The sequence below is a fragment of the Cavia porcellus genome, unplaced genomic scaffold, assembly GCF_034190915.1.
Source record: "Cavia porcellus strain 051 isolate PalLab524CR breed Dunkin Hartley unplaced genomic scaffold, mCavPor4.1 scaffold_4, whole genome shotgun sequence".
NCBI lineage: Eukaryota > Metazoa > Chordata > Mammalia > Rodentia > Caviidae > Cavia > Cavia porcellus.
Window position 1 is genome coordinate 8843243 of NW_026947487.1, and position 26707 is coordinate 8869949.

Below are 26707 nucleotides of genomic sequence, written 5' to 3' on the forward strand. Positions count from 1 at the left end.
CATACTTAAGTGAAAAACAGTCCTGTGGTTTTTACACTTCTGCTCTTAAAAGTTTTTTTTTCCTCCTATTTCAGCTGTGTGGAACTGATTGTTGTGGAGCAAATGAATAAATATAAGTCTCGTCTCAAAGACATCAGTAGCCTGGAATTTGCTGAGAATAAGGCAAAGACCAGGCTATCGCTGATTCGTAGATCAATGGTAAGATGCCAGCATGGAATCATAGCATAAAAATGTGAGCCTTACTGAGACTTTAAGTGTGTGTTTATAATACACATAGGAATTATCCTCAGAATCTTTTTCTGAAAGAGAAGGGAAAAAGAATCAGCAAATATGGGTGCTATGGAAACTGTGATCTGTTGGCTCTTTTTAGTTATGTGTACAGAATATGTGTGGTTAAATGTATAGAATTTTATAAATCACATATTTGGATAATGTTAATGGTTTAATAATTAGCCCTATTTACTTTTCCTGTCCTTTTTATTAAAATTTAACCCTATCCTTTTTCTCTACTTTTGGTAATATGTTGCTGTTTCCAACTATGACATTTTTGGTGGTTCTTCCAAGACTCGAAGGAGTAGTTTTTTTTGTTTTGTTTTTTTGTTTTTGTTTTTTTATAATTAAGGAGAAAAAGAAAAAAAAACAGAAAAAGGGTACAAGTTATACAGAATTTCAGAAAAAAATAAACAGTAGGAAATCACTAGTTAATAGATTACATACTGTCATCTTAGAAATAGTTGTTCAAGTTACAAAATTAAAGCATATAAAGTGGACATTCAAACAGTGAGACTGCAAACAGTTCTGTTCAATGATCCAACAAAACTCAGTAATATGGTTATCTATCTTATACACTTAAATATACATGCAGTTATATCCTAGGAGTAGTCTTAAAACTGAACTTGAACTAAAACATTTGATTCATAAGGAAATGAAATTCCATATATGAGTCTACTGTTATCACATAAGGATTTTTTTCAACAACTTTGTTTTTGTTTTGATATGATTCATAAATTATTCATTTACCCCTTTTTGTATTTATTACTTTATATAGTCATCTATACGTAAGTAGTTCCAGTTATTAATAGTAATCAATATCTGAGTAACTGGAAAACAGTGACTGCATTAAAGTTTAACTGTTGCCCATTTGTTACCCTTTCTCTGAATTGTAAAATAAAATTATAGTGATGAGCTCCTGCTTCAGGTTCCCAGTAATTCACTATCAGTAAGAAGCTTCTGGATCACCAAGCCCTTACTTTCCAGGGGCCCAGCAGTATCTCCTCCACATCTTCATAGTTTGCACTTAGAATGGCGCTGTAATAAACCTTTTTTTTTCCTGTACAACTTAAACTGTGACACAGAAGTAGTGCTCAACAAAGGTCTGTTGGTTAAGTTAGTGGAAGGTCTTCTCTGATAACAAACATAAGGTAGGTAGTAAAGTTCATGATACAATCTAAATCTTTTCCCCTGAAACTGAAAATCAACTCAGGTTAGAAGTGAAACTTTCTGTAATATGAATTTTCAAGAGTTTAGTGCATACAGGCCCAATTTATTAGAAGCCCTCTAGGAAGGAAGAGAAGGGTCTTTTACCATAAAGCGACTATTCAGAGCATGTAGACAAGCTGTGCTTTTTGCCAGTGCTGCAGAGATCGGTATATTCAGTCCACTGAAACATAAAACCACTTTTAATAGGGCAAATAATGTACACATTCTAACCTTCTGCTTTCCTTTTCATTTCCTTCCTAATCCAGAAACCTGTACTAATTGCAGTTAGATTTATGAGCATAACCCGCAATTCGGTCTCGGTATGTATTAATACTGCAATGTGTCAAGCCACTTTTCATTATTGTGTCTCATTCATCCAGGAATTGGTCTACTATGTCTATCACTCATGCTTGTCCACCCTCCATGTTCAACCCTGGTTCAGGTCCCACGTTTTTATCAGCCTCACTTGTTCTTCATCTCTTAATCTCTTTTCTTGGATCTTTATTTTCCTTCCTGTGTTGTGCAGTTGAACAGTGTTCATTTAAAATAAAACATTTTTTCCTCTTTGTTAGATAAATCTCCTTTTTGAGTTTCTTTATTGGTTAAGTCATTAAAAGGAAAAAGAAGAAAACATTGAGGTATCAAATTGATTACTACTCTATCTGCTATGTTCCTAGCAACCTCTTCTACTTTACTGTTTGAAATATTTATTACTGCTTTTAGCATATCCCACTATTGACAATGCTTATTTGTCCATTCATATTTGTGACTCTGATGGTATCTTCCCAGTAGATGTATAATTCTTACCTACTTAACATTTATCAAACAAAACAAGAAATAGGAGTGAACAAATGAACAAGATTACTTACAGACTTACGTATAAGAGGATTTTATTGCTGGTGCCCCTCTTCAGTTTTATTAGTTATAAAGAAGAACAGAGAGATGCAAAGTTATAAACACAAATCTTTGTACAAACTAATTTCAGAGACTGTTCACCTATATGTACCATTCATCGAGAAGCCTTGTTGGGATAGCAGTACACATTAGTTTTGCTTTACTGCTTCTCTACTATATCACCCCTCCTTTTCCCACTGAGTATCATTTCCTTAACAGTATCTTGTCACTGTTTCATAATTCATAAATGCTTCATTCTCATTCCAGTATTTAAAACTCAATTCTCTTAATACTAAAACTATCACAGGCTTGATCCAGGGCTTGTCTAACTTCCTTCCAGACAGACAAGCCTTAATCTGGGGCTTAAACTTTGGGGTTGAGAGATCGTTTCTGTTTGATTCATACTTTTGCCCTTTCTTTTTCTTGAGCCCTTCTAACCCTGGTATTGAGCTAAAAGGAGGGCAGAATTCCACCTGATCCTCTGGTTTGCAATGGCAGTCCTCCTCTTTGGTAGTTTATCACTACTGTCCTGGACCAGTGTCAGTAGGCTAAGTGAAAACAACTAGTGGCTCCAGTTCTCTCCACTGACGGGGAGCAGTCCCGTCTCATTTCTATAGGGATCACCAATCCCTTTTAAGACTTGCTTGCATCATCTAGAAGAATCCAGACTGATGACATCAGTACCTTTTGGAAAACTCTCAAACTTCCAGAGAAATTAGATATTTAAAACTGCTGGTATTTGTTTGAAAGCTTGAAATTTTATCACTGACAACAGTAATTTGTTTCACTTGAAATAACAGGTTCCCTTTATACTATTTCTTAGAAACAGTATAAAACCTGCTATATGTCCAAGTCTGAATAATCACACCTTATCATTATTCTAGTAAGATTTCGTGTACAAAGCTAATTCAGCTGGCAAATCAGGCATTTTCACAAAAATATTGGTTCTCAAATAACAGCGCCTCTCAAATAGAGGCGCTTCACATGTACTTCTTGTTCTGTCATATGAAAAATAAAAAATAGTGAAGTTAATAGATTATACTGCTTGATTGTCAACATGACATGAAACTGACCTTTTTTTATATAGTTTTTTTTTTTTTTTTTGTCTTTTTCGTTTTTATTGGTACCAGGGATCGAACTCATGACTGCCTGCTTGCAAGGCAGGCGCTTATGCCGCTGAGCTAAACCCCCAGCCCCGAAACTGACCTTTTTATAAACTATGAATGCATTTGTAGTAAAGAATATGGTAACTATGAATGCAGTTTGATACCATTGCCTTGATTCTTACACAGTTACCAGCAGGTTTATTTTTTTTATCTACATATACTTGTATCTAATTAGTGAAGATGTCAATAAATGGAAAGGGCAAATAGCATCTTAGTATCATGAAAATATTGTGCACCTTACAGATCCTTTGAAATGGTTTCTGGGACACCATCACCCTCCCAAATCCCATCAGCAATACATGGAACCAGAACACTACAGTACATCCAATATTAGTGGATCTCTGCACTACACAGAAATCCTTGGTGAGAGTGCACCCAAACACATACTGTGTACCTTTAAAGCACTTTACTCATTCACTGTGTAGTCAGCCATAACCATAAGCACTGCAACATTTTCCTAGGCAAGCTTGGATACCTGATTATATAATACATGCAAAACAGCCAGTCTTCAGAAATCTTGGATAAAGAACCTTTCCTTAGTAGGAAAGCAGACTTTTCAGGAAGTGGGCTGAGAATTCGGGCTCATATTTGTTTTGGTGATTTAACAAAAAATATTCAATAGAGATCTTTATCTTGGCTATTTTGGCTAAATTTCTTTCGATATTTAAGATGAGACCTGTCTGTGAAGTCCAGGTTGGCCTTGAATTCACTATGTAACCCAAGTTATCTTTGAACTAATGGAGATTCTCCTGCCTTAGCCTCCAAGTGCTGGGATTACAGGCATGTGCTATCATGCCCAGCCTTTGGCTAAAATTTCTTTTTAGGATTCTGAGATTTGTTCTTGAGCTACTTATATAGCCAGTTTTAATCTGGCTAGCATAGTTCCTCCTTTTGCTAGTATATCTAATCCATGCACAAACCTCAGTTACATAGGCTTTCTTTGGATCTTCAGAAACTGTCTGACTCCTCATGAGAGTAATAATTGCCTTTTCCTGCATAGTCAAATGTGTTACAGTGATTGCATCATTGAAATTTCATCATTTCCATGTGTCTAGTTTCATGAGTCTTCAGCTGTTAGGCTTACTTTGATTCATGGTATATTAAACTTCTTTGTGCCCATCAATCATGCCTTGCCTTTCCTCCCTGCATCATTTTTGCATTATGAGGCTTAAATCATATTCAGAAATGATCAAAACTCTTCTCATGGGCCCTAGCCCTCTTAACACTACAGTGTATCTTCCATTAAAGCCTTAGGAGAAAATGAAAACAGCATATGTGATCTCCTACATTAATGTGTTTGATTCCCAGTCTTTCTGTTACAGTCTGTGAATGAACCTCACAAAATTCTGACCCAAATCTAATAGTTAAAGCTTTCAGTTTCAGAAGATCATTCCTAGAAAAGAATGGACAGTAAAATTATATATGGACTTCCTCAGACAAGGGATCACCAATGTGTATGATTAGGTGACTGACTTCATGTGGCGGGCCTGGGGGTTTAGCTCAGTGGCATAAGTGCCTGCCTTGTAAGTACACAGTCGTGAGTTCAATCCCTTGTACCAAAAAAATATATATATATTAAAAATTAAAAAAAGAAAGAAAGCATGTGTCAAAGAGGGCAGGAGAAAGGGATGAGACTGTTCTGTATACTGAGTATGAGGAGAATACTGAGGAGGAAGTACTTGATCCTGCCTAGAGTGACTGGGAAAGACTATAAAAGAGATGAGTTTGGACTAATCAAATGGAGCAAGTCCTATTACACAGTATAAAAAGCTTAATTCCAGAAAAAACCTGCAGCTCATAATTGTTGATAGGTAACTGTGTAGAAGGGAGACCTTAAAACCAAAATAGCATCTGTTCATCCTGAGACTTTAGCCCTTGTGGGGTCCTGATGGGTGAACCAGGCCTCATGAAGTCTCTTCCTATAAATCAGTTAACCCACTTAATTTTAGTGCTTTATATCGTATTTTCACATTTATGATAGAGAGTGGGAGCAGATACCAATATAAAATACACTAGCTATAAGTAAATTCAGCTATAAAATAAAACATTTCTTCTGGATCTCCTTCAAAGTTCTTAATAAGTATAACTAAAGACATAGGTGAACTGTTGGGATGGGGTAGGATTTTCATCTAGAGAATTCATTTATAGAGAAAAACTGGTACCAGAAAAAAAGATTGTTCAAGGTGAATCTGCAGTGACATGGTTAACGTGTAGGCTGATGTCCAGATACCTGCACTTCTGTAACCGGCAGAGTTTTCAGAGACTGCCTGTGGCACACTAATATTGGAGATGCCCTACCTCTTAATTGGGGTTTTATTATTTGAACCTCCATTTATCTGTAAAATATTTAACAAAAAATAAGTCATGGGAAAAATCAGCCCACAAGAAAAATAAAAATTTTCAAGAACAGAGAAAATCTAAACTGAAGTTGAGTAACTGAAAAAATTACAATAAAAATACTACAAATACTAATCTTGGTATTCAGAGAAATTTTTATTACCTATAAACTTATAAATAAAAATGAAAATAAATCAGGATATTAACAGAATTAAGGAGATCAATCAGAAATAGCAAAGTAAAAGGGGGACATAAATTAGAAAACAAGGAAACTAGTAAGAATTTGTTCCTTCAAAATTCATTGGCTGAGAAAAAATGGTGAAAGTACAAATTCAGAGATAAGAAATAAGGAATTATTAACAATGTGAAAAGAATCATATGAAAGACTATTGTATTATTGTTATCTATTGCTGTATAACGAATTATCTGAAAACATAGTAGTGCTGGAGGAGTTCATTTCAGCATGCCGCACTTGTATTGCTGTTTTGTTTGTGCCTGCTGTTGCCAGGCATCGTGGGGCCTTGCCACATGACCGACACAAGGTGTAAATCCCAGGAGTTGAGGATGATCAGGTACTGACGTAGGGAATGGCTGCTGCAGTTTAGTTTGTCTCTGAAATAAGTTCAAAATAAGTTTTATAGAATGTATACAGACTGATAATCAAGGAAGAGATAGAAAGTCATCTGAGAGATTCCTCTCACATAAACCAGACATAAACAGTTTCCTAGAAGAATTTTACCAAGTGTTTTGAAGACATAATTACACATTTAGCTGTTCCAAACCACAGAGAAAAAAAATTTTTTTATTAAAAGAGTATAACATTGAACTCACCACTCGCCCAAAGAAAATCTAATAAAAGTTGCATGGAAAACTATTAAAGGCAGCAGAGCAAGCATGGACCCTGGACTAGCAGTAGTTTACTGAATTGTAGCTCTAGTTTACTGGCTGTTGAAACATGGGACAAGTCTTGATCACCAGGCCTCAATTTTCTCATCTATCCATTGGTTAATAGTGTCAAACTCAAAAGATGAAATTACTTAATATACTTTTGTTTTTAGGTATTCGTGGGAGATTGGTTACCAGACCCCCTCATTCTATCCCTCCTCAGGACACCAAAACCTGCTGCTGCTCAAGTCCCTTACGTAAAATGCCAGGGATACTTAAGTGTAGTCTCCATATTACATATTTTATACCTGATGCAGCATATGTGTTGTGTAGCCCAATGCTGGGCTAGAAGCCAGTGCCTCAGAAATGCTAGGCAAATGGTCTGCCCCTAAGCTGCAGTCCCAGCCTATGCTGTATAAGCTGTACTATTCAGGGAATAATGACAAGGGAAAATGAAAGTATGTGTTCAGTACAGACATAGTGTTTCATTTTGTCTTTCTGAATACTTTCTTTCTGTGGTTGGCTGAGTCCACAGATGCCAAAGCAACAACTGTGGAGAGCTGACTATATTTATAAAAGCATAAGAATAGCACTTGAGGGGCTGGAGGTTTAGCTCAGCGGCATAAGCGCCTGCCTTGCAAGCAGGCAGTTGTGAGTTCAATCCCCGGTACCGATGAAAAGGAAAAAGACAAAAAAAAAGAATAGCACTTGATGTATAAATGTAGAACTCTGTCATCTAAATATTAATCTAAATGGAAATACAGCAAACAGCTCATTAGCCAATAAACATAAAATTTGACATGGAATTTAATGTGAAGATTATTCCATATTAGGAAATCTGTTAACACAATTCACCATTTTAATCATCTGCAGAGACAGTTATTGCCATAGTACTCTTGTAGATATTTAATGGCATTTAATACAATTATGTGAACATTCTTGTTTTACTTATTCTTTCACTTCTAAGCACCGTTTTAAAAAACATTCTTATGAAAAAGAGATATTTTAATAATTCCTTAGCATTATAAAAATGTATCTCAGTCCAAAAGCCACTCTTGTTTTTAGGGGAAGCACTGGAAATACTCAAATTAAAATCAAGAAAGGGTAAAAGATTTATTATCCCAACTGTTAACATACTTGACATTGTTTTTGAGGTATTCTGAATATAGTTAGATAAGAAAAAGCAGAGGTATAAAACTTAAAATTATCACAGTTTTCATTATGTTTGTATATGTGAAGAATTTAAACAAGTCAACTGAAAAACTATTAAAGACTAAGAAAATTTGTTAAGAGTATCTAGGATATCTAGGTACCATTTATGGCTAACGTATCTAAACATCCAGTTGTATGATACTGTGGAAGAAAAACATTTCTTGTATGTAAAATACTCAGGAATGTACTTACCAAGAGATGTGGAAGATTTGTACAAATACAGCTATAAGATCCCAAATATAGCAGCTGGGGATGATGTCACACTCTTGTAATCACAGCACTCAGGAAGCTGAAGCAGGAGGATTGCTGCAAGTTCAAGGTCAGCCTGTCTCAAAAACAGATGAATATTACAAAAGACTTGAGCAAATGTATTTGAAAGACTAAACTTTATAGGGGTGCCAGTCCTTCCTAAATTAATTTCTTAATATACCATTTGAATCTCATCAGGAAGGTAGATTATTTTTTAGACTCAGTCAAACTCAAGACTAATTTAGGCTATAATTAGTCACAACCAGTGCAATCCCTGTTATGACAGAAAAGAGATACTCAAATCTTAAAGAAGAGAAAGTATTTTTATAACAATGGTGCCTCAGTTCTTGAACTTAATTGTTTCTACAATTCTGGTCGCAAACTACATTGGACAAGAACAAAATCTGATTCAGTAGTTAGGCTCAATGTTGACCTTAAGGAAAAGTTTGATTCAGTTCTCATCTAATTTGATTTATGGCCAGAATCGTGGAAAGGATTAAGTTCATGAACCAAAATATTACTGTACCTAAAAGATATCAAAAGGTCAGCGTAAAAAGTATTCTTGCATGGAGTTTTCAAAAATGGCGGCTTGCTAGGGGATTGGGCAGAGTCTCTCCAGAGAAATCATATTAGATGCTAGAATATGACAACATGGAGAGGGCCAGACGAATGGATCACGATTCTTATTAACCAAGACAGCACGGCTGAAGGATTTAAGGTCGTGCTGAGACTGCGATGGCTGATAACGGGAGTCTGCAAATCCCGCATCTTTAATGCGGCACACTGACCAGTGGACCCAAGAGGGAAAGCTGTATTGGCTTTTGGTGACTGCTGGAAATTGAGACCCAGGATCCCGTGAAGCAGCCAGGGCTGTCCGGCTGTGCCGGAGGAGATTGTGAGAAGCTCCAGAGTTCCGAAGCCGGCACCGTGTAGTTTTCTGACCATTCCACGCTATGTTGGGAATGCAATGAAGGCAAGCTGTGTAGTGTGCAGTAGACTCAAGAGGAAGACCTGCACTGAGTCCTGGTGAGTACTAGGGACTGGGTCGCACGGCTGCTGTGGCTGGCTGGAAGACATCTTGGAAATGGGCAGAGTCTGCCCCCACGGCGACATCAAAAACACGGAGAGGCTGGTGGAAGACATCTTGGAGTTGGGCAGAGCCCGCAACTCAGTGACATCAGACAGTCACCCCTGGCATAGAGAGGTCTGGTAGAGGACATCTTGAAAGTGGGCAGAGCCCGGCTCTGTATTGACGTCAGCAACAGAGAGAACTAGTGGAGGACATCTTGGAATTGGGCAGACCCACAGCTTTGGTGACATTAGATGGTTGCTCCTGGCACAGAGAGGTCTGGAAGAGGACAGCTGGGATTTGGGCAGAGCCCTGTGCCATGGTGACATTAGCCAGCTGCTTCTGGCACAGAGAGAACTGGCAGGATCTGCTGGGACTGAACTAAGCATCTGGTTGGGAGCCAATAAGCAGATACAAAATAGTCACGATTCTGTGACATCCACAAGGTACAGCCTAATTTGCAGATTGACTGGCACAGAGGCTAGAGGCTAACCTGCACTGTCCCTGCATCCCTGCCTACTCCAGATAACAGCAAATTGGGGAGGTCAGCAAAAACTCAAGTTATCACACTTCTGAAAGGCCCTAAGCAATACGGAGAGGGCCAGAGACCCTCAGAACACTCCAGTCTGAAAGAAACCAGAAACATGGCAAGAGATAGATATAAAAAAAAATCTCCAGCTGCCCAACATGAGAAAATAAGCCCAGGAGAAGTAAACACTGAAGAGAATAAGCACAGTAACCATCTAATACTGGACACAGCATCAGCCGAAATAAATATCTCTATGACTTCATAGATGAATTTAAAGTGGTACTCCTGATCCAAGTGAGGCAAGATATAAAGAGATTAATTAAAGAAATGACAAACCCCGTCCAAGAGAACACAGATGGAAGAACTGAGGAAATCAGAAAAGAGAAACTTCTGAAGAAGAATTTAAATATAACTTAGAATACATGAAATAGATCCAAAGAGATTACCAACTAAAAACTCCATTGAAAACTGGCAAAATGCCTTGACAGAAACTAAAGTCAGCCTTTTGAAACTTGAAGAGAGATTTATCATATATGATCGTGAAAGAAAAGACCTCTTAAAAATAACAAGGAACCAGAAACAAACAATTCAAAGGCTAGAAGATGACAAAAGGATATATAACTTAAGAATAAAGCATGTGAGTAAGGAAGCAGGAGAAACCAAAAATGAAATACAAAGAATATTCACAGATATATTAAAGCAAAATTTCCCATGTATAGCAAAAAGAAATGATATACAGATAAAAGAGGCATACAGAAACCAGCTACCTACAACCAAAACAGATTTACACCCAGACATATAATAATCAAGATTCCAGAAATCCACCAAAAGGACAGAATATTAAAAGCAGCCAGAGAAAAAAGCAGATTACTTACAACGGGAAAATTATCAAAATAACAACAGACTTAACACAAACTCTTAAGTCAAGAAGGGAATGGGGAGAAATATTCCAAGTCCTGAAAGAAAATAATATGTAACCAAGACTCATACCCATCAAAACTCTCTCTCAAAATTAATGGAGACATAAGATGCTTCCAAGACAAGGAGGAACTGTGGGAGTTTGTGGCCACCAACCCAGCCCTACAGAGAGTGCTGAAGGACATTCCAGAGAAAGAGAGAAGGGATACCAGAATTCCAGCAACAGTGGCAGAGAGGCCTCAATGAACGGGGCAGACAGTGGAAAGAGGGAGTTAGGTAGACAAATTTTATAGCAGTAAAGTGGAGTAGCAGACTTGAGGCAGAGACAGCTATAGGCTTTAGTATAGATAGCTTTGATACACTATATAAAAAGGCAGAGGTCATCGTTAATGTATCAGGATTTAAAAGTCACAGTAGTCTTATTGCCCTGTTTAGTTTGAATTTAATTTGTTCTGGTCTGTCCACTCATATTGGATTTGAGGGCACAGATATCTGACCCAAAAATAGCAGGTTATACCATGGTAACTATCCTTAATTTCCTATTAAGCTGAAATCCTGTACTACTTATATTGTCTTACTATGACTGATATTTGAATCCGATTCATAAGACCATGGTTTTGCCTTGGCTGATTTTATTTGAATTTGATACGCTTGATAGTATCAACCCTAAGAGTAGAGGCAACTACTCTGAAGATGACAAGATGTAAAAGATATCCATACCAGTATTAATTATTAACAGCTCTCAAGTCCTACAATGTTTTCAAAGCTGTGTTATTATAAAAATAGCTAGGTAATACTATGTTCAACTATATTAAGCCCAATGATGTGGACAAGACTATTGAAAATAACAAGAGAAAGCATAGTAACTACAGTAGATCACCTAATACTGTGGTCTTATGTGTCTTTTTCACTACATGTTTTTCTAGGAATTTGTTTTGCTGTCTTGTTATGATTTGTTTTCCCCTATAATACAGAGAGGATAGATATACATGTAGAAATTCACGCATGAGAAGATTTTTTTAAAAAAACTATTTACAGGAACAGATTATATAATACAATATGTAATGAACAGATACTCTGAAGAAGAACAGTAAGAAACCCAATGCTAATTTTGTAGCATTATGATATAAAATCTAGCAATACTATTATTCACTGATCAGAGTGATATTAGTCTAGTCTCTTAAGTTCAATTTCAGCATATGTAAAGATAAGGACAGCTACTGTGAAGAGAATGAGAGACACTATGGTAGTTATTATTGTCTTCCCCAATGTCAGATCTTGAAGAGGTAAAAAGCCTTCATCATCCTGTGATGATTTGATTAGTTCTCTAATATGCAGTATGTATTTAATGTGTGTGAAGATTGGGACAACTATTTGGAAGAAACTAAAGACAATTAGATGGATAGTGAAGATCTCCAGTGGATTTGCTTTGAAATCTGTATTTCTTTAAATTGTTTAAATTGTTTTTTTTTAAACTGTTCTGTTTTGATATGTTTAATCTTACCCTCTTTAAGATATAAAACAAGTGTGTAGGACTGATAACCATATTACTGAGTTTTTGTTGGATCATTGAGCAGAACTGTTGGCAGTGTCACTATTTGAATGTTATTTTACATACTTTAATTTTGTAACCTGAACAGCTATTTCTAAGATGACAATATGTAACTTATCAACTGGCGATTTCTTACCATTTATTTTTCTGTAATTCTGTATTATTTCTACCCTTTTTTATCTCCATGTATTTTTTTTTTGTTTGTTTCTTTCTCTTTAAATAAAAAAAGTATTCTTCCATGCCCAAAATGAGTTTAAGCACAGGAAAAAGGAAATGACACACCATAAGAAAATACTTTCAAGTCAACTACTCAAAGTGGTCTCTATAGATTCTTTTCAAGGAAGCCCACAAGATCAAACCAGTTTTCATGATAATGCCAAGAAAATGTTTGCCCTTTCACTATGCAGCATTTACACTGACAATAGAGAATGTTATGAGCAAAATTACTAAAAAAAAAAAAAATACAGTGAACATTGACGGGGGTGGGGGGAAGATTTCAGTTTGAAATACAAAAAATTAGTGTTTATTTTTAGAAAGGAATGTTTCTATTTGGAAAGCTGTTATTAATAATCTAGTATATTCAAAGTTTATTGTATTCATTTTTAAAACTAATGGTTACAAGTTTATGTCCTGTTTATAACACGATTAGAATTTTCTTATGCTTATAAAAGTTCGGGGCAATCTACTTATAACCTTTCTATGAGAATTGTGTGCTAGAGAGTTTTCAACCTTACCCTTTTTTAAAATGCTTTTTTTTTCATCCCTTCTCATGTTTTAGCTTTGTTGAGTTGAATACCCTTAGTGCCTTAATGTTAATGCTCTGAACTGGATCAACTGTGGTGGTTGTAGTTGTTTTGAGATAAGGTGTTTTCCCTTCTTCCCACAATCAGCTCAAAAATTGGTTAGTTCATTGTCATATTCTTTTTAGAGGATATTTATCTATTGCTAACTTTGAAAATTCTTAAAGTATCGTAAAATATAACACACACAGAAAAACACAGAAACAGATATATACCATAGTGAGTTACCATCAAACAGCATCTATACACCACTCCAGGTCAGGGAAGAGGACGTGGCCAACACTCTCAGAAGCCTCTTCTTTCCCTTCCTAATCATAACTCCTCATGTAAAAGTAAGCAGTAACTTGATTTTTATGTTAATCACTTGCTCTTTTCTTTGTTAAATGCCACCAGTGTGTATATCCCTGTAGTTTTTGGTTATTTTTTATCTTTGTATAAATGGAATCATATAATGTATATTATTTTGTATCTCACTTATTTCAGCCAACCTTTTAAGTATCACACTTACTCATATTATGTTTAATTGTAGCTTTTTTTTTTTTTAACAGTATGCTCTTGTGTAAATCTCACAATCTGAATTTGGGGTTGCATTTTGGGGAAGTAGGAACTTGGGCATGTGGAGCAATGTAGAATTGTTGGATCACAGGAATGTATCTTTCTTCAACTTCAGTAGATAATGCCAACCATTTTTCATTGGTATATGAGCAATGCACAAGAAGTTATAGTTGTTCCACCTCCTTCCCAGCACTTGTCATATTTTGTGCTTTTAGCCATTACAATCATGTGCCATTATTTTTTAAACGAGAAGTTTCTAGTTTGTGATTTTAATGTGCATAACATGTAAGTATATTGTCTATTTGGATATTCTCTTTTATGAAGGACCTGTTCAATGCTGTCATCCATTTTTCTAATTTTTTCTTTTTCTAGATGAAATATAGTTCTTTATGTTCTCATCATAAGCCTTTGTATTTTATTTCTTTCTTTGTTTAATTTTTTTGGTACTAGGGATTGAATGCACAACCTTGCACCTACCAGGCAAGTGCTTGAGCCACTGAGCTAACTTCCCAGGCCCCATGTGATTATTTCTGTTGCAGATATCTCTTACCATTTTATGGCTTGTTTTTTTACCATCTTAGAGTGTCTTTTGATGAACAGATTCTCAATTTTAGTGAGTCTAATTTTATAAATCTTAAATAGTACTTCTTGGGGTTACTTTTAAGAAATTCTTTTTCCTGTGATTACAAAGTTCTCATTACTATTTTCTAAAAGCTTTATTATTTTTGTCTTTCAATTTAGATTTGTTGCTTAACTAGAGACACTTTCCATATGTGCTATAATGTGGGAGTCAAGTTTTTATATTTTTACAAGGATATCTATTCTTCCAGCATCTTCTATTTAAAAAGTACCCTTTACATAATGCTCTGCAGTTCCCCTTTTGCTATAAACCAGCAGTCTTTATATGTCTGATCTGATTCTAGGAACTCTGATTTTTACAGTCTGTTACTATCATTATTTTGAATGCTATAGCTTTCTTTAAAAAAAAAAGCTGATAGGACAAACCATCCTATTTTCTTCAGTAGTGTTTTGTAATCTTGGCTCATTAAACTCATATAAAGTATAGCATCAACATCACAAATCTTCTCGGAATTTTTATCATAACTGCATTGAATATAATTTGATTTCTGGAGAATTAGTACTTTTACAGAGTGTTTTCCTCACCTATGAACATGATCTATCTTTCCATTAGCACAGATCATTAATTATTCCTAAAGTGTTTTATTGTTGTATGTATTACCATCTTATAAATCTTGATTAAATATTTTAAAATACAATTAACATGCTGTTTAACATTTTTAATTGTCTCATTGCTCATAATATAGGGACACAACTTGATTTTGTTGTTTTTCAACTTGTATTCAGTGATCTTTCTGAACCCATTCATTGTAATAACTTCTATGAGTTCTTTTGGGGTTTGTAGTATACAGTCATATTGTTCATGAATAATAATTGTTTTTTCTGTTTTATATTCCTTAAGCTCTTTCATTTGTACTTGAGCTAGGAATTCTAGTTCATTGTTAAATAGAAGTGAAAAAAAAGGTGGTGATAGTGATCATTCTTGTTTGAATGACCCCCACTACCACCACCTAACGGGGAACACTTTGGACTTTTTTTTATTAAACTGAATGAATACAGTATTAAACCATCATACTACCACCACATTTTTTTGTATTTTTATATATTTTATGTACTGCCCAATTCCTTTTATATTACTAAAGATTTTTACACCTGGTATATAAGTACAATTGTCTGTAATAGTTCTTCCTTTATACTTGATACATTTTGATAGCTTGTGGAAAGACAAATTAGGGAATAATTTTATTATGTGAAAGAACCTGAATGTTATTTTATCTTGTCTGCCAGTGAAATCAAGATCTAGAGTTCTCTTTCTGAAAATATCTAGTTATGGATCCAGTTTCTTTAATATTCACATTTTAAAATTTCTTCATTGACAATATTAGTTGTTTGTAGAACAACTCCCTAACCTCCCCATTTGTAGCCTAATTGCTGTGGTGAAAGTTTAAATTACTATATTGAATTAGGAGTAGTGATAATAAAAATTCTTGTTTCATTGCAAGGGTTTTAAATTTTAGTTTTTTCAAAGTGCTACATTTAGACTCTACTACTGTCTTTTCTAATGTTTGTTTTGTTTCTAAGGTAGTTTCACAAAATACTTAATATGTAACCTTTTCTAATATATGCATTTAAGACTATAATTTTAAGGCAGAAAAGCTTATACAAATGTTAAAATATTTCCTGATTTTTATTGTGATGTCTTCTTTGACCATGGTTTTGCAGAAGTCTAATTCTTAAAAGATCAATGTAAAATTTTTGTAATTGCATTATCAGAAAACTCAGAGAAATTACTTTCTCAGATAAATTATTTCAACCCTTGGAAATTTGTTGTCTTGTTATAGTTTTTAAATGATGAATGTTTTACAGTTAAGATACTAAGTATGTATTAGGTCACTTTCCTTTATTAAGTTCACTGCTATTGTCTTTACTGTGTGCACACAGTTATGCTCTCACTGCTGATTGTAGCTTTGGGTATTGCTGTATTTCACATTGAATCTTAAAGCCATTTCTTAGGTCCATGCGAATTTGGAATATTTCATAACTTGAACCTTTGCCATTGTGAACAGTCACAGATATAACATTTGTTAGAGTTTTCTTTAGTTACCACTGAGCCACACCTCAGCTTCCTTATAATTAGTGTTTGCATGGTATGTCTTTTTAAAACTCTTTTGCTTTCAACCTTTATAAATTCTTATGTTTTAACTATATTTGGGCTTAAAATCTGCTTTATTGTGTCCTTTTTATTTGTCTTGCCTATACATATTTTCCTTTTTCATTCGTCCTTTCCTTTTGACTATTACTTTTTCCATTTTTCTTTCTGTTAGAGATATTTTATACTCTTACCATTCTTTCAGTAAGTAGTCTAAAGATTGCATCACAGATCTGTTGATACTTCCATCTTTTTCCCAGATAACATGCAAGTACTTTAATGTGCATTAAAATGTTCTTGTGTGATCCATTGCTGTTGTTACTGAATCTTTTAATTATCTGTGTTTTAAGTCCAACACATCATCATTGTTGTATTTTATGTAGTCAGTGTTCATTTAGACCTGCATATTTACTGTTTCCATTGCCTTTTATTTTTCCTTGCATCTCTTAACTTTTCTTCGGGGGTCATTTTCTGTCTACCCTTTACTATTTCCTTCACATAGACTCAGCAGTGTCAAGTCTCTTTGTCTGAGATATCTTTATTTCACCTTCATTCCGGAGACATTTACTATGTGTAGACTTCGAGGTTGGTAGTCACTTTCCTTTCATCATTTTCAGAATTCCTTTTCTACCCTCCATATCTCTGTTGAGCTTTGAACCTAATAGTTTATTTTTATTTGCAGGCCCTTGGTTTTTTCTGACTGCCTTTAAATTTTTTCTCTTCCCTTGACTTTTTAGCCTTTTAAATCTAGGTGCCAAGGGGCTGGGGATTTAGCTCAGCGGCATAAGCGCCTGCCTTACAAGCAGGCAGTCGTGAGTTCGATCCCTGGCACCGATAAAAAGGAAAAAGACCAAAAAAAAAAAATCTAGGTGCCGACTTGGGGATAGGGGCGGAGTTAATAAGTAGGCTTTCTTAAAACAATAATTTCTTTGCTTTTTTCAAATGCTTTCCCATTATCTTATTAATACTCCTTTTGTAGAATCTCTCTCCTCTCCTAGGACTCCATTTAAACATACAGTAGATGTTATTGTGTTTACTTTTACCTTCTTTAGTTGACACATTTCCAACCTGATTCTAGATTTTTTCCTCTGACTTAACCTCCCATCTGTTAATTCAGTATAGTTGTTTTCTGATGTTTTTTAGTTTCATTTACATTGTCTTGTCTTCTTTTGCTACTGGTTACTTTTGATTTGTATATATTTTCAGGCCTAGGATGGCCTTATTTTCAAAGAGTACTTTATTTTTCTGTCCGGTTCTAAAACATTCTGAACCACTGAGATCATCTAGAGCCTGGGTTACAGTGTAAGCAGGGATTGTTAGAATTTCAGTTTATCCTTCTGACTAGAATGAAGGCCTTGCAGATCATAGTGTTAGTATGGAAGTTTTACTGGGCGGCAACTCACACCCTTTCATTCTTGTTCTCTGTAGAGAATGGAAAGTAAGTATTACAAACTTTGTGGACCATACAGTCTCTATCACAGTGAACTCTATCACTGTTCTAAGAAAGCAGCCACAATTAATAATGAATGTTACAGTAAAGCTTTATTTGCCACTGCCTCATGGGCCAGAATAGTATGGCAACCCCAGCTATAGGCTGTCAAAAGTTCTGCTCAGACTGTCTGCTACTACTTCTGGAATTTAGGTCAGCACTAAATGCCGACCTCTCCTCAGCCTCTCCTCACTCTACCCAGTTAACTCTCCAGGATCTTCAAATGTGTTGATTTTTGTGTTTGGTCAGGTTGCTCTTAGCAGGGGATTTAATCTGAAAAACCTAGTCTGCTATTACAAGAATCCAAAGATTTCTCAAAATTTCTTGAAAAAAAATATACCTTGCTATTACCCCATGATAATGACTTCAACAAAACAAGTTTGAGGAGGTGTTTCTACAGTCTTTCTAGACAAATTGTGTATTCCAAGGTTAGCGTCCATTACAATTTCCTGTGATGATGGTAATGGTTCCTGTCTGCACCTTTCATGGGTAACCACTAGTTGCCCATGGCTCCTGGGCACTCAGAAGGGCTAGTGTGACTGCAGAACTAAAATTTTAGTTTAAATTGGCTTTAAGTTAAATAGTTGTGCCTGTTAAGCTCAGCGTGGGTACAGTTCAAAGGAAGAATTTCATCTCAGTGTACAATGTATTCTCACACTTCCACCCACAGAAGCATCCATTTTCAGGCTATTGCAGCAGCTCCTTTAAATGTGTCAGATGAATGATGTCTCACAGATATCCTAGGCCCCACAGAATGTTTCCATTTATTCATCCACATGGTATGAGGCACTACACATTTTATTCTAAATGGACAACGTAAAACTGATGGAGTCAGTTTATCTTCTAATATGAATTTTTCTCTACAGGGAAAGGGTCGTATCCGTCGAGGAAACCATCCAGGTCCATCCTCTCCTATTGTAGTTCATTTGCCTTCCATGTCTGATGTCCCAGAAGAGACCTTGGAGAGCGAAGTAGCCATGGAGACCGATGTCACAGAACAGCAGCAAGCAGCCATGCAGCAGGAAGAAAGGGTACTGACAGAGCAGATTGAGAACCTGCAGAAAGAAAAGTAAGTGTGCAGGGGGAGAAAGACTCGTTTAATTTCCTGCCTTCTAGCCTTTCCTCTTCATCCTTATCAAATATCTCCTATGCACCAAGCAGAGGATGTAGAAGATATGTAGATAACAGTTACATTGCCAGTGCTCTGGTGAAGTATGAAAATTGTCACCTCAGGGAAGGATGCTCCATGAGCTGGGAAGCTTGATGCTGGTACAGTAATGATCTGGAGAGGCTGCCTAGGAGGAGGTAGCACCTAAGCATGTTTCATTCAAGGTCAAGTACCACAAATGGTGGAGAGCCATGACGAGATATTGATGACTTGATAGGCCAGGAACCAGCCTCCCTGGAAAAATTGGTTTTGCAAAGGAAAACCAAGATTTTCTGGGCCAAGACAAAGGAATAAGCATTATTCACAACTCTGTGAAGAAGGGATAAAGAACTGGATGAGCAGAATAAGGCAGCAACTCAAGAGGGCACTTGGGCACTGGGTAGAGGAATGGGCTGTACCTTAAAACAGGGATAGATACATAGTTCAGTTACTTCCATCCTCACTAGGGTGACACTACCTCTCCCTCAGGGAAATGAATATCACGTGGTTCCCCTGGAAGGTACTGTGTACTAGTCCAAATCCTAAAGTGATCTTGGTTCCCCAGTTCCTAAAACTCATATCTTAGGTCTTAGAACTTGATTCATCAGGAAGAGGTTATGAGACTGTTAAGAGTACTTATTATCTATTTGGATTGATTCTAGAATATAGGTCAGCTAAAACAACCAGGATTAGCTGTGAAAAACATAGAAAGCCAAAGATGGTACACATCGAGCAGGGGCAGGCAGTTTGTTGTAGGAGTAATGTGAAAATAGGACCTATTTCAACATTGGTGAAAATGGTGTTAGAGATATTGAAAGATAAGTAAGAATTTGCTAGGAAGGGGAAAGTCTCTGCAAAGAAGGAACTGTGAGCAGAGTCTCAGGTGAGAATGAACATGGCATGTGACAGTTTTAACTGCAGTAGTGAGTTACTAGTGAGACTGCTGGAAAAGATAGGTGGTCTTGAGATAAATTAGAAGAGAAAAGAATAAAATTGGAAAGTGAACAACATTGTGGGTAGACAATAAAGTATTGTACTCTGAGTTGGAATATGTCCAGCTAAGACAAGCTGTAGAATCTGTCCATTAGAGAAACTTGCTTCTGTAAAGTGGAGAAAAGGAAGGCACAGACATAAAGGAATTGGGTATTAGAACTTGGAAGTGAGTTTCTACAGAGATAATTGAAATAGTTCAAGGTGTATGTGGTCAGGTGATCCTGAGAAAGCAAGAATAGAAGTCTTGGACTAGAGATTTGAGGGGCATGACTGTGAAAAAGAAGAGAGAATACTCTACCTGGAAACAACATAGCTTCCAAGGTCAGGAATGTTAGTAAAGTGCATAGAGACTGGAAGGAACTTCAGATGTTATCTCTTTAGTCTGTTTTCAGGATTAGGAAGCTGAAGGCCAGAGAGAGGAAAGTACTTTGCTGATGTATTTAGAACTCTGAGCTCCTGATTATCAGTGCAGAATTTATTTTACCTAAAGACCTGAGCTTACCTTAGCCTGTTATTACTAGTTTTACGTGTGCTATGTGGGTGGTTTTGTTTTGTTGGAGATAGGCTCCTTTTATATAGTTCAGGCTGATCTTGCAGTTATTCTTCCACCTCAGCCTCCCTAATGCTGGCATTACAGGTATGTGTCACCACCTCCAGCTGTGTGTCTTTTACTTCTATAGTTTTAGCCATCACCACTATCTTGGCATATATGTCCTCAGCACCACCCTGGAGAGGCCAATAAGCAGTGTGACTGTCTTTGCTATTTGGATTGTTGACTTTCATTCAGGGTCCTGTTACTTTCCTTTCACTTCTTTCCAAGTACTAAATGGATCTACTGACGGTATCTTACCAGGGAGGAGCTAACATTTGAGATGCTCGCACTGGAACCCCGTGCCTCTGATGATGAAACCCTCGAGTCTGAGGCCTCCATTGGGACTGCTGATAGCTCAGAAAATTTGAATATGGAGTCTGAAGGAGCCATGTCCGAGAGATCAGGTAAATGAACATGTCAGGCCAGTGATTCCAGGTTTGTTTGGCAGACAAGGAATAAACTTTCAAGTTAGGACAGTCCCTTTTAAGGATATACTGATCGGTAAACTCTGCATCAGATCAACCTTTTAATGTAATACAGTTTTGTGGTAATTTGATATTTTATTCTACACATAGCAGAGAAAAGCCAGTAGTCACAGTAGATACTGTCTTACTGTCCCATGATACAAGAAATGGGTGGAGAACTTTTTTAAGACATTCACTGTAAATCAGCCTGGGCCCTCCACATTAGTAATTTTACTCAGCTCCTGTGTGAGCAGTGATTCCTGTTCATTACTTGGCAGATTACTTTAGAGGGAACTGTAGTTTACTGCTTTGGTTTCTCGTTCTGTAGAGAGAACCTTAGGCCTCGGCTCCCTAAAGGCAGCTGCTAAGTCTGAACCTTCAGGCAAAATGCGAAAGCAGCTAAAAAAGCAGCAGGACTCTTTGGATTCTGTGGAGTCTACATGTCTGTCCAACACAGCATCATCTCATGGCACCAGAAAACGCTTTCAGATTTATTCCAAATCTCCATTCTACCGAGCTGCCTCTACTGGTGAAGCTCCAGGAATGGAAGGACCATTGGGCCAGGCCAAAGCCCTGGAAGACAAGCCTCAGTTCATCAGTAGAGGAACCTTCAACCCTGAAAAAGGCAAGCAAAAACTAAAGAACGTGAGAAACTCACCTCAGAAAACCAAAGAGACCCCCGAGGGGACAGTTGTGTCTGGGCGCAGGAAACCTGTGGACCCAAACTGCAGCTCTGCCCAGCAGCTGCCTCTCTTTGGAAATAATGAGTTTATGGTCTGAACTGGCAGATGTGTGTTCCCTTGTGGCAAGCACACATCACCTCGTTGGGGCAGCCTCTCGTCACTGTGCCACAATAGTCCTAATTGTGGTCTAGACTCAGTGTACAGCTGCAACCTGTGTGCTGAATTCCTGGGCCCCCAGCACAGGTAGAAAGGCCTCCTCAAAGCTTCCTGGGAAGGGTGCCAGCTGTGCCTTGGCTGCTGTATTTGAATCGAGATTTCACTACACAGAGCCACATAGGCCTGGGTATTTTGGTCAGTAGTAGTTGCCTCTCCCCCACCTTTCTTTACCTTCTTGAAGATAGATGTTGAACTCCTGGGGGCATTTGTGGACCTGCAGGACCCTCTGATTTCCAACATTGAAAGACAACATAGGCCTTTCTTAACCATTACAACAAAAATCCTGCAGCTTTATTTTGAAATTAAAGAGCCGGGGTAGTATATAATTTTTTCCCAAGTATTCATGAATAAACAGCCTAAAGCCCTCTATTTTAAAATGTTTGAAAAATACTCCATATTATATCTGGATAAAGAAAAAAAAAGCTGTTGTTTCCATTAAGCCATTAGAGCATGTATGAGATACCTGGTTATATGATGAAGACATAAGTACATGCTTTGTTTTTTGATGTCAGAATAATAATGCTGGCTTAACTCCTGCCAAATCTATTACACAGGATGAAGTTGCAGTAGCCATACTCTACTCATGTTCCCTGTTCCTAAGATCAGATTCCTCTAGTTGTTTTTATGCCCCAGAGACATTTAATCCCTAAATATGAAGGTTTCATCCTAGTCCATCCAGGTATTTCACTGTATGGTTAAGCTGAAGATTGCACATGAGCCTATACATATGCTGGTGGATTCTCACCATGGACTCAAATAATGTGACCATTTATTCATTTGACCCCCAAAACACACAATACTGCATGAACAAGTGTTACAGAAAGCTGCCAAAATTTGAAGGTTTTAATATGACCCATCTAACTTTTACTTTCTTTACGTCAGACCATCAGTATTAAATAGAAGAAAAAAAATCAAGGACTACTTGAACCTATTTTTGTTAATATACTGGTTACTGAAGTTTGCTGTAAATATGTGTACATATGTCTATTCTTTTTAACCTTATGCTTCCCAGGGAATTTATTCCTCAGATTAGAGGCTGTTGGGTAGAGAGTGAGAGCCACTCATCCCTGGGTGAAGCAAAGTATGTCCATCTTTTTGTCACTGGTGGTCTCTATACACCTAAATTATCACAACATTTGAAGCATTTTAACATTTGTGCTATGGAATCTGTTTTTGCTATTTATAATTGTATAAAAAAATGTAATCTTTTAAGTTTGTGAAAATGTTTATTTTTAAAGTTAACTACATGCGTCTTGTCTAACTACCACATGCACTGTTCTGAAGAAGAGCCTTTACCACCTGTAACTTGCATTTTGGTTATTCTTCCTTTTCATACTTCTTTGAAGTCTTTTGTTCAGGCAGTCTCTCCTGTTACACAACACTGAACCTCATGCCATTGCCTCAGTGGTCCTTGGCCAGCCCCCAGGGTCAGATCAGAGCATCATTCTGTGTGGCAGCTAAAGTCCTGTGCATTTTCCCTCCTAGTTTTGGTTCAGAGTTGAGCCAGGGAAAGGAAGCCTTTAAAAACTCCACAATGATGATAGTTAATTGGCATATGTAAGGTTTTATGTTTCATGAACATTTACCACCAGTTAGTGTCTTGCATGATGAACATTAATCTTTAAAACTGCGTATTTCAAAGATGGTCATGGTGGTATGTACCTCCAGGAAGCTAAGGCAGAATTGCCTGAGCTCAGGCATTTAAGGGCAGCCTAGGCACCATAGCAAGACCTCCAAAGCAAACAAAGGAATACCAGAGACTGTCTAGAGGGAAAGCTCCCTGCCCCAGCATGGCTGTGTGCAATGGGGGTGTTGCTTCCTGGGCCCATACTCAGCCGCGCACTTTGAATATTCTTGGGAGAGTAGTGTGCTGCTCGGCATTGACTGTTACTTTCCACTTGTTCCACAATGTTGTTAAAAACTTTTTTTTTTAAAGAAGAGATTACCCTTGTGAATAATTTCCTTTTTCCCAGAGGGATGACCCAGGGAGCACATCTTGACACGTGTTCTCCCATCTAAATCTTTTTGGGGATTTTTTTGGTAAGATAAGCCTTTGGCAGTTAAAACCATTTATATAGGTCACTTTATAGGAACTAGTTGATGGATGTAAAGAGACTTTAAAATTTTTCTCAGAGACCTAAAACCTGAATTTGGATAACATTAAATAAAAAATACTGTTGTGGATTTCTAGTCATTTAACAAGTTGCCAGGATGTGGGTGGGTGGGAGGAGAGATTTGGGCCATTGTAGGAATGTTAAGCAAGTGTGGCCCACACTCGTTTGAGGGAAACAATGCTCTTCTTCTAGGATAACGGGCTGTTTCCCAATGAGATGAAGTCATAACTTACAAAAACTATCAGAAGCAAAATGCTGTATCCACTTCCATGTGTTCTTAACTTATCCCCTGCAAAGCTGACGTTACATCAGCACCAAGGGTTGCTGCATTACATTCACTCCTGATATCTGATTTGTGGCTTCCTGTTACTTCTCCTTTGCTGCTTTTCTTTGAGCTCAAATGCCTCGAAGGAAATAATCTGAACAGCAGCAATGGGGCAGCACCACATTCTGAAATTCACTCAGCATTACAGTCCTAGTCCCAAATAAAACATTTTTTTTTCCTTCTGCCCATGGAAGCTAATATATTTATTCTTACTGTAGTTGCATTATGTATCATGGAAATACAACAGAAGCAGAGAAGTCAAATTTCATTCTAGATGACAGATTGAAGCAAATTAGCACAAACAGGGTTGAGGGAGGTGACATGCTTAGTTGGTGATACTCTTGGTATTTCCTACCATTTGGAATGTTTGGCCACTCTTGGCTTCTAGAAACACAAACAGAGCCAGCCTACCTCCTATGAGCCTTGCAGAGTGAGCCAGAAGGACCCACTGTCAGAAAGCTGAGTCCCCAACTTCTGTAGTGCTTAGCCTGCTGAGATTATTGAAGACTTCTGTTCCATCACAGTAGGGTGCTTTCCCAGGTCTAATCTGGGTTATGGAATGTACTGAGAAGAGGCAGGCCGCCCAGCAAGGTTCTGCTATCTCACCTCAGGTCCTGTGTGTTTTTAACTGTGACCCTATGAATGTGTACATTTCACAAGCTCTCTGCTGAATGAGAAGTCTCAGAATGTGTTCAAGGCTAAGAGGCTTAATCATAAACAGATCAGGTGGCTTTCTCATCTGCTTCATCCCCTGCCCTTCGTGGGGGACTAGAAGTGGGGTCTCCATCATTCTGCATTGAAAAGCATAGGTTCACTCACCTTTGTGACCTCTCAGCTCTGTCTGCAACCACATGCTGGCGTTAGTAAAATCCTTGGTATTCATGGGAGTCCTGTCTTCTTAGGTCCTTGGAATAACGTGCAATCACTTTTCTTTAGAACCACTCCCACATCTTAATTCAGTGTTAAAAAGTATAACTGCAAAAGGATCAAGGAGATGGCTCTGTTATGTCTTGGTGATCTTTCGGTTGAAACTGTTTTTTAGAAAAGCCCACCAGTGGGCTGTCACTTCACTGTTCTCCATTCTTAGTGCTTATCAGTCCCCTTAGGTCATATAAAAGTTGCACCTCTTGAACCAAGTATTTGTATTTACTATGGGAAAGGTGAACTAAAGATTAGTATTATATTATTTTAATGGATTTAAAGTAATTTATAAGTATGTTGAGTGTAAAATTTTTTAAAGACTGTATTATAAAAGGACATATCCTGTGAAATATATCATTTACTGTTGAATAGAATAATGCTATAAGAAGAATGATTTATATCATCCACAGAACAGATTACATTCCTAATGCAATCAACAGACACTTTGTAGACTTCCTATTTTAGGGGGAGGACAAGACATCTGTATAAAGTATAGTTTGTGTCCCTCAAAATATGCACTGTATGGCTATACAAAAGTGGCTTGACGAACAAATCACCCCTTGGCTCATTAAAGAACAAAGCTTCCAGAAGCAGCAGTGTGTGTGGTTTGTTTGTTTTTTGGTACCTGAGATTGAACTCTCAACCTCGTGCTTACCAGGCAAGCGTTTGAGCCACTGAGTTTTCAGCCTACAACCTCAAGGAAGGGCAGTGATTTCTTAGTTATAGTACTGTTTTAAGGAAAGGTTCCTACCCCAAACTGACAGCACGTGGAGATGAGTTCCTGGAATTCAACTGAATTCACATGAAGATCAGATTCCAGGTGTTGGTTTCTCAATAAAGGATGCCAGCTGCTGGCTGTCAAGACTTAATTTAGAGGGGATTCCATGGTGGCTGAATAGTGGTACCTAAAACTCACTTGCTTCTCCACAAAATGAAAAACCAAGGCAACAAGTGTATTGCTACATGTTGAGTGATCTTTGGAGGACACTGGAGTGAAGAGAGAAACTGGGACCTTACAAGATTCAGAGATTCAAGAGACCAGGGACAAAACCATAGCTAGAGGAACAAAACATATCCTGTCAGCCAGCTCCTCTGCCCAACAGGGGCAAGGGGCTGTCTTCTGCAGGGGTATGGGAGAGAGAATCCAGTAAGCCCCGTTGGCATGGACACTGACAGCCCTAGCTACCGTGCTTACCATCACGGCCTTGCAGCCCGCTTTGATATGTAGCCTTGCTTTGGGGAAAAGATTCTCCCATTACCACCTCTGTCAGAATCTAGGGGCTGAAGGGGTAGTTTCACCTTTGAGGCTCAGAGAGAAAGCACACAAAACAGCAACAGCAGCAGAGAGAGAGAAAAACTACCATTTAGTCCTTATATGTGCCGTCACATA

At 37.4% G+C, this 26707-nt stretch overlaps 1 protein-coding gene across 10 annotated transcripts in view; it reads left to right on the forward strand.

The window, feature by feature from the left end:
* The window catches only part of Myo9a (myosin IXA), a 351801-nt gene extending 325891 nt beyond the window's left edge, over positions 1-25910 (forward strand). For 8 of the 10 annotated variants that reach the window (XM_063246690.1, XM_063246689.1, XM_063246687.1 and 5 more), the window contains 5 exons: positions 75-198; positions 1746-1799; positions 18729-18931; positions 20856-20998; positions 21387-25910. In XM_063246690.1, the coding sequence (XP_063102760.1) occupies positions 75-198; positions 1746-1799; positions 18729-18931; positions 20856-20998; positions 21387-21838 (976 nt within the window). In that variant the 3' untranslated portion in view covers positions 21839-25910. The remainder of the gene's footprint in view (positions 1-74; positions 199-1745; positions 1800-18728; positions 18932-20855; positions 20999-21386) is intronic. The other 2 variants (XM_063246692.1, XM_063246696.1) reach the window with 1 other exon arrangement.
* The last annotated feature ends 797 nt before the right edge of the window (positions 25911-26707 follow it).